We start from the raw sequence: 9,854 nt of genomic DNA, 5'->3' as shown, positions 1-9,854 counted from the left end.
GATTCTCGTGGAATCCATTCCAGCGAGAGATCGATCCAGTGCCATGTGGATCGTGTGGCTCACTAAGTCCGATCCGCGTTCCGGATTTTACTCGCTTTGTACCGGTCCTGAGTGGAGCCGCGGCGGTGCTATCTCTCGTGCGTTCTTGTCGTATTTTCAAGGGGAATATTAGCACTTTGGGACTCATTGGGACCATCCAAGCCGCTCATGGGACAGGCGGGCTTCGTCCCCTGTTGCGCCGGTCCGGCTCACTGAGTGCAGGATGTGCGGCTTGGCGGCAGCGTGCAGGCCGAGGGGAGCCCGGGGCCGTGTGACGGCTGCGCTCCACTGAGGCCAAGCCAACGAACCGGGAGCCCGTTCGCCACTCTTCCGCGGGTTCGCCGCCTGGCCTGTCCGGGCCTTATGGAGTGCACGTGAAGCGGGCCGCGTCGGGATTGTAAGCGGGGGGTAAGTGGCCGTGGGGCGACTGGCGCCGACCAGGCCGACGAACGCTGGCTGGCTGGGCTAGCTCGGCGGGCTAACTGTCGCCGTCTTTGTCTGTAGACGCCGGGGAGCTAATAACTACTCTGCTTCCATCGTCGGACGCGTCCTCGCCTGACCCGAGTCGCGCGCACTTGACACTTTCTTTTGAGTTTCGACCACTTTTCTGTTTGACTTTCCATCGATTCCTCATCGGAGGGGACTTGCCGAACAAACACGTCACTGTGGTTTCAGGACGTGACGGCAACTTGGGCCGAAATTAGCACCCGTGTCTTGTTCTCCGAGTTCTTGGTTGTCTCTCGGGCGGAGAGCTCGCACCCGTTTGCTCGTCACGAGCAAGTTGACGCCCGACGTTTGTGCAGATATAACCGCCACGTTCTAACTTTGCTCAATCACTGCAAATTGGAGGTTACGACAGCTTGTCACATCTCAAGTAACGACTACAGATGACGTTACATTCATCCTACACACACACATACACGTTCGCACCCGAGTGTAACATTGACATCGCTTTTTAAAAACAATCAAGTGATGTTTATCGGTGCGGCGGGGGGGGGGGGGGGGGGGGATTTGGGTAATTGCGACACCTGCGAGCTCCACCTGTGATATTTTGGCTAAACATCATAAACAGCGTCCGATAATGGATCCCGCCATAGCAGCGGGCCACCGCGGGCCTAGATGGAAGAAGGGTCCGTATATGCAGCCGCGTCCCGGCGTTAATATTCGATATTTGCCGCAACGTTCGCCGTCGTCGAGCGGCTTTCACGGCAACAAAGTTCACTCGGGAGAATCCCTTAAACTTTTCTCCGCGTGTCCCCGTTTGCGCTTGAGACAGCCAGGCCGACGACTTCTATCGGCTAGCATGCTAACTAATAGCCGCTTAGCTTGCTAGCTAGTCGGGTGTTGGCAGTCGCGCGAACGAGCTGTCTTAAGGCACTTGTTTGCATTTACTTGACATGTTTGTTTGTTTTTTTTTCTTCAGCGCAGCCTGAAGTGTTAATAATTCGAAGCGGTCCGCCCGTTAAACTGTGCGCAAAACGCTCCGAATGTTGTAACCTTGCTATTGTGAGGCTAACGCCGCGACGCTAATGCGCGTCTTCGCTTCAAACTTTTCTCACCGGTCATATTTCAACAATTAATTCGGGCTTAGCGCTGTTGAAAGTTTGTTTACATGATCATTTGTCGTGAAACTGGCCTTACATTTGCAATGACAATAGTGACAAAGAGGTGAGGGGGGGGGGGGACGCCAAAAGGCATCTTCATTTATGAAAATGCCCAAACTGGAAGTGAAAAATATCAACAAAGGTTAAGTTTTGCTGTGAACTTGTAATCGAGTCATTTTGTCAAGGTTATTTGCACAACAATTTTTTTTGTAACACGTCCGTATGTTTGTTATTCAAATCTAAATTTGATAAATATTGTCATATGAGAAAGTAATGGCCCGAAGAAATGTTACTAATAGACTTAACACAATCTAATTACTTTCATATTGACATTGCAGTGCGCACAATGACCTCGGTTAACTTGTTTACAGGTATGCTCAGGTACCCCCCCCCCTACCAAAATATGCATGACGAGTTGCAGCCCATTTTTCAAAACGGTCGTAAAAACGGAATGTGTCAAAACTTGTGTTTTGTGTCGCGCAGGAAGCCATGCGGGCAGCAGGGCGACGGCGCCGGGTCCAACCCTGAGCAGGCGTCCTGCGGCCGGCCGGGAGGAGCGCGGCCCTCCTGCAGCCCCCCACCCGCGGCGCTCCGGGACGCCCCTACTAAGATGTCCCTCAGCGGCGGCCCTGCAGGCGGGAAAGGCGTGGACTCGAATGCGGTGGACGCGTACGACAGCGGTGATGAGTGGGACATCGGCGTGGGCAATCTGATCATTGACCTGGACGCCGACCTGGAGAAGGACAAACTGGAAATGTCCGGCAGCAAGGAGGGCGGCCCCGCCGCCGGCCCACCCGGCGCCGTGGCCGCTCTGCCCGACAACATCAAATTCGTCAGTCCCGTGGGCGGCGGGCAGGGAAAAGACGGCAAATCCAAATCCAAGCGCGCCAAGAACTCCAAAGACGGCGCCAAGACGGCCGCGCCGCCGCCGCCGGATATGGTGAAGAAGGAGCTTCTGGCTCGGACCCCCGGGGACCCCGCCACGCCCCACAACCTCACTCCGGGCCCGACTAAGGGGGGCGACAAGTCCGGCAAAACCTCGCGGCTCCTGCCGTCCGTCAAGAAGGACAAAGACGGCCTGTCGGCAAAAACTAAAAAGGACAAAATGGAAGCGGACAAGGAGACGGCGCCGCCGCCCGGGGCCCCCCTTCCTCGCTGCGGCCCCTTTGAGGGCCCGCAGAACCCCGAGGCCCCGGCCGCCGATCTCCTGGCTCACGTGGCTCTGGACTCTGCCGGCATGGGCCAGCCGGTTTCCATGACGACCGAGGAGGAGGAAGAAGAGGACGAGGAGATGGACGGCGCCGACTGTCGCAACCTCAAGAAGATGCTGTGCGGGGACAAGGTAAGAGTGTGTGTGCACGTGTGTGTGTGTGTGTGTGTTCTTGTACTCATGACATTGTGAGGACCGGCATGAGTTTTTAACCAACAGAGTGAGGACATTTTGGCCGGTCCTCACTTTGACACCCTCTAAATCAGGTGTCACCAACATTTTTGAGGGTGAGAGCAACTTCATGTGTACCGATTGTGTGAAGGGCTACCAAATTGATACACGTCTGAAATAACATATTTGTCCAAAATACCTTCAATAATATGAGGATGTGTTATTTTTAATACTTGATGATTTAAATTGTCAGACTTTGATCGTGTTTCGAAATGTCTCACAGTACTGCCAATGTTTGCATTTTTAAATCATAATTTCTACTAGCAAATCACAATGTCCAGGCACTGGCGGGCTACTCAAGTGGTCTTCACGGGCTACCTGGTGCCCGCGGGCACCATGTTGGTGACCACTGCTCTAAATTGTGTGTGTGTGTGTGTGCGTTCTTGTACTCATGACATTGTGAGGACCGGCATGAGTTTTTAACCAACAGTGTGAGGACATTTTGACGAAGTGAGGACATTTTGGCCGGTCCTCACTTTGACACACTCTAAATTGTGTGCGTGTGTGTGCGTTCTTGTACTCATGACATTGTGAGGACCGGCATGAGTTTTTAACCAACAGTGTGAGGACATTTTGACGAAGTGAGGACATTTTGGCCGGTCCTCACTTTGACACACTCTAAATTGTGTGTGTGTGTGTGTGTGTGTGTGTGTGTGTGTGTGTGTGTGTCTTTTCAAGAAGTCGCTGAGGAAATTTTGTCGCCTCGATTGTCAAAATGATGCTTGTTAACCAGTCAGCTAATGCTAATGCTAGCTAGCTAGCTCAACAGTGTGAGAGAAGCAGGAAACGTGGCGATGATGAGAACTAACCTTGAAATTGGGTCTGGGAGGCTCCGCCTCCTCTTTTTTGGGGGGGTTGGGGGGGGGTCATCTTGACCAGACTTCCAAGTTTGCTTCACAGACCCTCGCCCTCACGCTTTGTTTGTGTGTTGTTCCAGATGGAGTCGCCCGGCTCGGCGCCGGCCGCGCCCCCCCTGCACCCGCTGGCCAACAGCGACATCTCCTCGCCCTGCGAGCAGATCATGGTGCGCACCCGCTCGCTGGCGGTCAACACGGCCGACGCGGCGCAGGCCACCGAGCCCGAGTGCCTGGGGCCCTGCGAGCCCGGAACCAGCGTCAACCTGGAGGGGATCGTGTGGCAGGAGACCGAAGACGGTGGGTGGGTGGGTGGGGGGGGGTGGGGGGAACGCCGCCGCCGCTGCTAACACGTGCTAACACGTCGCCGTGTTTATGTGTCGCAGGGATGCTGGTGGTCAACGTGACGTGGAGGAACAAGACCTACGTGGGAACCCTGTTGGACTGCACCCGACACGACTGGGCCCCCCCCAGGTGGGTTTTGCCCGCCGGGCGCTAAAAGTCGAGCGCCTGAAATGTCCTTGAGCGCGCTTGCCGATGTCTTCCAGGTTCTGCGATTCCCCCACCAGCGACGTGGAGATGCGAGGGGGGCGGGGCCGAGGCAAGCGCATGCGCCCGGCCGGCGCCGTGACCGCTAACGACAATAGCACGTCGTCGGACAATAAAGGAAGCGGCAAGACCCGCGGCGGCGGTGCTGCTAATGGCAAAGGCCGGCGTGGCAGCCAGACCGGCGGCGCGGGGGGGGCCGGGGGCGGCGGCGCGGAGGACGCCAAGGCCAGCCCCTCCTCCGCCAAGAGGAAGAGCAAGCCCGCCTCGGACATGGAGCCCACCTCCAGCTCCGAGGACACCAAAGTAACCAAGCGCATGCGGAGCAACTCCACCGGCGCCGCCCAGTTGCTCCCCGCCGGCAAGTCGGAGGCCCCGCCCTCGCTGGAGCGCGCCTGCCCCTCGCCCGTCCTCATCGACTGCCCCCACCCCAACTGCAACAAGAAGTACAAGCACGTCAACGGTCTCAAGTACCACCAGGCGCGCGCCCACCACGAGCACGACGCCGACAGCGAGTACGGCGACGAGTCGGGCCCCCACGCCGACGCCGCGTCCTGCAACGGCGCCGCCATCTCCCCGGCCCGCTGCGCCACCCCCAAGGGGCGGGGCTTCGACGCCCCCTCGCCCTCGCCGGGGAGGCAGCCGCACAAGGCGGGCAGGAAGAAGCCGGGCGAGGGCGAGCCCGACGGCACCGACGCCGAGTGCTTGACGGACGAGGCCAGCAACGACGGCGCCGACGACAGGAAGGCCAGGAAGGCGGCGGCCGGCGGGAAGGCGGACAAAACCGGCGGCAAGGCCGCCAAGCCCGCTCGGCCGGCCCCGCCCGCCCCTTACGGCTCGCCGGCCGCCTCCCCCTCGCTGGCCGCGGCGAAGAACGGCCAGTCCAAAGCCGCCCCGCTGTCGGACGCCGCTTGCAGCCCCCTCGCCAAAGACAAGAAGAAGAAAGACAAGAAGAGGCGGGAAGGCGGCAGCCCCAAGGGGGGGGCGCGGCCCGAGGAGGCCTACGCCGAAGCGGCCGACGTCCTGCTCAACGGCGCCTCGGAAGCACAGCAGAGCCGACTGGCCAGCATCAAGGCGGCGGCCGACAAAGTCTACAGCTTCTCGGACAACGCGCCCAGCCCCTCCCTGGGCGGGGGCGGGGCGGGCGGGGGCAACGGCGGCGGCAGGGCGGATGGCGCCGCGGGACAAAACGGCACGGACGGCGCGTCGCTTCAGACCGGCAGCCCCGCCTACTCGGACATCTCGGACGAGGGCGAGGACGGCGAGGGGAAGGCGGACGGCGTCAAGGTGAAAGCGGAGCCCGAAGCCAAGAAGGCGGCGTTCCCCCCCCAGGCGCCGCCGGCCAAGGAGGCCGCCTACTACCCCGCTTACGACGCCTACTACCCCCCCGCCGCCGCCAATGCCGCCTACGCCAACGCCAGCCCCGCCTCGAGCGCCTCCCCGGCGCCGCCCAAGAAGGACGACGAAGCGGAAGTGGGCGAGGAAGTCAAGGTGAAGGCGGAGCCTCAGGACGACAGGAAGTCGGAGGCGCCGGCCCCCCAGCCGTCGGTCATCCAGCAGCGGGCCAACGTCTACGCCCCCCCGCCCCTCTACTACAACCAGTACTACGGGCAGCCCTACGCCTACTCGCCCGACCAGGCCTACCACGCCCACCTGCTGGCGGCCAGCCCCGCCTACCGGCAGCAGTGCGAGGAGCGCCAGCGGCTGGCCGACAAGAAGGCCGAGGGCAAGGCCTCGGGGGGGCCGCCCGCGCTGACGCCGGCCCCCGCCCTCGCCGAGCTGGCCAAAGCCAGGCCCAAGGAGGCGGCGGCGGCAGCGGCGGGGGCGGGGCCCGAGCAGGCCAAGTCCGTCATCATGGTGAAGGGCGAGGACCCCAAGGTGGCGCTCGTCGCCGCCGCCCCCCCGCCAGAGGGCCTGAAAATGAAGCTGAGCGAGGCGGGCCACCACGGCAAGGACGAGGCCGCCGTGTGGTACCGACAGGTAGGACCGCGATTTGGAATCGGGGGGGGGGGGGGGGGGTCGGCGACCCCCGCGCTTGCCGACGTTTCTCAACCGCTCAGCCTCGGTCCCCTTTTGGGGCCGCACGGAGGCTCCTCGCTTCTTGTTCTCACTCACATCTTCTTTATCCTCTGCGTAGAGTGGCTAATATTGCCGGTTGACATGCCAAAAAAAAAAAATCCCGATTTCGTCCTTCAGTGCGCCTGCCGTTTGTCGTCCTCTCCCGGCAGGAGCCCGACGCCCGCCTTTGGCCGTACGTGTACCCCAGCAAGTACTCTGAGGCGCCCAAGGCGCAGGAGGACGAGCGTGACAGGAAGTCGAAGGAGGAGCGCTCGCGGCCGAAGGAGGCCTCGCATAAAGACGAGGCCAAGGAGGGGGCTGACGTCCGGGGGCCGGGACCCCCCGAGGAGCAGCAGCAGCAACAGCAGCTGCGGGCCACCGCCAAGGAAGCGCGGCCCGCCCACGTGCAGTTTGCCGCCCCCCTGGCGCAGCACCAGGGCTACATGCCCTACGTGCACGGGCCCTACGCCTACGGGCAGGCCTACGAGCCCCCCGGGCACCCCGGCTACAGGGGGGTGCCCTCCGTCATGATGCAGAATTACCCCGGTAAGGCCGCCCGGCGACCGCGGAAAGCAGCCCCGATTGGCCAAGAAAGCCCACGTAACCAGCCCGTGCGCATATGTGTGCTTCCTTCCAGGCTCCTACCTCCCCGCCGGTTACTCCTTTTCGCCGTACGCCGGCAAGGCGGCGGCGGCGGCGGCGGCGGTGGAGGAGGGCGGCGAGAAGGCGTCGCGTTCCAGCCCCACGGTGAAGGCGGGCGGCGGCGGCGGCGGCGAGGCCAAAGCGCTGGAGCTCCTGCAGCAGCACGCCAGCCACTACAAGAGCAAGTCGCCCGGCGCCCTCCCCGACAAGAGCGGCTTGCACGAGCGAGACGGCGAGCGGACGCGCTCGTCGCCCGCGCAGCGCGCGCAGCAGCCGCCGCCGCCCCCGCCGCAGCCGCCGCCCCCTTCGCACCACCACCACCATCACCACCTGGCCTACCCGCTCCTCGCCGGACAGTACGACCTCGCCTATGCCTCAGGTGACGGCGACCGCCTTCCTTCCTTCCTTCTTTCTGTCCTTCTGTCCTTTCTTAATTTCTTCCTTCATTCCTTCCTTCCTTCCTTAATTCCTTCCTTCCTTCCTTCCTTCCACGGCACTTCCTTCCTTCCTTCCTTCCACGGCACTTCCTTCCTTCCTTCCTTCCTTCCTTAATTCCTTCCTTCCTTCCTTCCACAGCACTTCCTTCCTTCCTTCCTTCCTTCCACGGCACTTCCTTACTTCCTTCCTTCCTTCCACGGCACTTCCTTACTTCCTTCCTTCCTTCCTTCCTTAATTCCTTCCTTCCTTCCACAGCACTTCCTTCCTTCCTTCCTTCCTTCCTTCCTTCCACAGCACTTCCTTCCTTCCTTCCTTCCACAGCACTTCCTTCCTTCCACGTCACTTCCTTCCTTCCTTCCTTCCACGGCACTTCCTTCCTTCCTTCCTTCCACGGCACTTCCTTCCTTCCTTCCTTCCACGGCACTTCCTTCCTTAATTCCTTCCTTCATTCCTTCCTTCCTTCCACGGCACTTCCTTCCTTCCTTCCTTCCACGGCACTTCCTTCCTTCCTTCCTTCATTCCTTCCTTCCTTCCACGGCACTTCCTTCCTTCCTTCCACTGCACTTCCTTGCTTGCCTGATCCCCTTCTTTCCTTACTTTGCTTCCTTTGACTTCCTTTTTCCTTCCTTCCTTCTTTGTTTGCTTTCTCCTTGCTCATTTCCTTTCCTCATTTTTATTCCATCCTTCCTTCACTTTCCTACCTTCCTCAATCCCTTCTTTCCTTCAGTCCTTTCCTTCACATTTCCTTTCCTGCTTGTTTTCATTTTTATCTTGACGTCCCCATTTCTTCCTATGCTTCCTTCTTTGTTTCCTTCCTTCTTAAATTTTGCTTATTTTTGTCCCTTCCGTTTATTTTATCCTTCCTTTTTACCGTCTTCTTCCTTCATTTACTTCTTCCGTTCTTGTTTCCTCGTTTTGCCATGCGAAACCGTCTCCTCCTCTCGCGTCGTTAGCCCAACTCGGCGAGCCAGGCCGTGACGTCACGTTCGCCCTTTGTGCGCCCGGCAGGTCTGTCGTCGTCGGCCATGGTGGCCAGCCAGCAAGCGTCGGCGCCGTCCATGTACCCGCCCCCGCGCAGGTGAGGAAGGGCTCGTGGCCGCCGGGCCCCGCCTGGAATCGCGTGACCGGATCGCGCAAGGATGCAGTCGCCGCGATGAGGGAGGACGATGGGCGGGGCGGCGCGCTAGCCCCGCCGCCGCCCCAGCGCGGCGTGACACTGGGGAGGACGGAACCTCGTCATCCACCTCCCTCGCCGCTCGTCCCAAAACGGCAAGACGAAGAAACCTGGCGGAGCCTCTATCAAAAGTGCAGCCTTCACACGGAACGGCCGCGGCGGGCAGGCTTCTTCCCCCCCCCTCGGTGTGTAGCTGTAGCGTCCGCGCGCGAGCGTGTGTGTGTAAATAATGTACAGAGGAATAATTTTTAAGAGGTTGGATGCTGTTTTGTTTCCTACTCTTCTTTTTTTTTTCCTTTTTGTGAGTGTCTCTGTTGTTTTTCTACACTTGTCGATCATATTAAAACCATGTAGCTGGACCAACCACATGGCTGCCCCGCCTCCTCAATGACATCACTGTGATGTCACCGGCAAGCGCTCAATAAAAGCTGTGGCCCGCCTGCTTCTCTTTGGGTCCCACCGGTTGGTGCCTCGCCTTCAACCCGTTTGTTGATTCACATGAGCTGACTTTCAAACGAAAAATGATCCATTTTGGATTTCGACCTGCTTCACCTTAAACGTGTCGGAACTTTTCAGTCAGTTTTTTAATTTCTGTATTCCTACGTGAAAGCAGACTGATGATCGTTGCGATTTTCAAAATAAGAAATTGGAAACATTTGATTTTACGTTTGACAACGATAAACATTTTTGCCTATTTTCTGATAAATATTATGTACTATATTATTATGTACATGTACAGTAAGGCGTTTTAACCCAAAATAAACGACCAAGTATATAGAAAGGCTTTTTTTTTGCAGAAAGAAAGGACCATGTATAGTAAGGTGTTTTTGGATGAAGTTTTTAGCCGAAAAAAAACGATTTATAGTAAGGTGTTTTTAGCCCCGAAAAATGACCGTGTATAGTAAGGCGTTTTTGGACGAAAAAAACGACCATGTATAGTGAGGCGTTTTTCAACGAAAAAACGACCATGTATAGTAAGGCGTTTTTCAACGAAAAAAACGACCATGTATAGTAAGGCGTTTTTGTACAAAAATGACGACCATGTATAGTAAGGCGTT

General features: G+C 58.6%; 1 protein-coding gene across 1 annotated transcript; it reads left to right on the top strand.

Annotated features, from left to right (window-relative positions):
- Positions 1 to 54: 54 nt before the first annotated feature.
- Positions 55 to 9,162, top strand: LOC127598414 (zinc finger protein 609-like). The gene is made up of 8 exons (XM_052062254.1): positions 55 to 447; positions 2,127 to 2,985; positions 4,022 to 4,238; positions 4,325 to 4,412; positions 4,487 to 6,464; positions 6,713 to 7,088; positions 7,180 to 7,563; positions 8,631 to 9,162. Exons 2-8 carry the CDS (start codon positions 2,254 to 2,256, stop codon positions 8,702 to 8,704), a joined length of 3,849 nt encoding a protein of 1,282 aa, XP_051918214.1. The 5' UTR covers positions 55 to 447; positions 2,127 to 2,253; the 3' UTR covers positions 8,705 to 9,162.
- Positions 9,163 to 9,854: the final 692 nt, after the last annotated feature.

This window comes from Hippocampus zosterae, chromosome 3, assembly GCF_025434085.1.
Source record: "Hippocampus zosterae strain Florida chromosome 3, ASM2543408v3, whole genome shotgun sequence".
NCBI classification, from domain to species: Eukaryota; Metazoa; Chordata; class Actinopteri; order Syngnathiformes; family Syngnathidae; genus Hippocampus; species Hippocampus zosterae.
This window is presented reverse-complemented; position numbering and strand designations above follow the sequence as displayed.

Coding starts and splice junctions, on each gene's coding strand:
- LOC127598414 (XM_052062254.1), top strand. CDS start 2,254: ATGTCCCTCAGCGGCGGCCCTGCAGGCGGGAAAGGCGTGGACTCGAAT. Junction 7,089..7,179: donor CATGATGCAGAATTACCCCG/GTAAGGCCGCCC, acceptor GCTTCCTTCCAG/GCTCCTACCTCCCCGCCGGT. Junction 7,564..8,630: donor CGACCTCGCCTATGCCTCAG/GTGACGGCGACC, acceptor TGCGCCCGGCAG/GTCTGTCGTCGTCGGCCATG.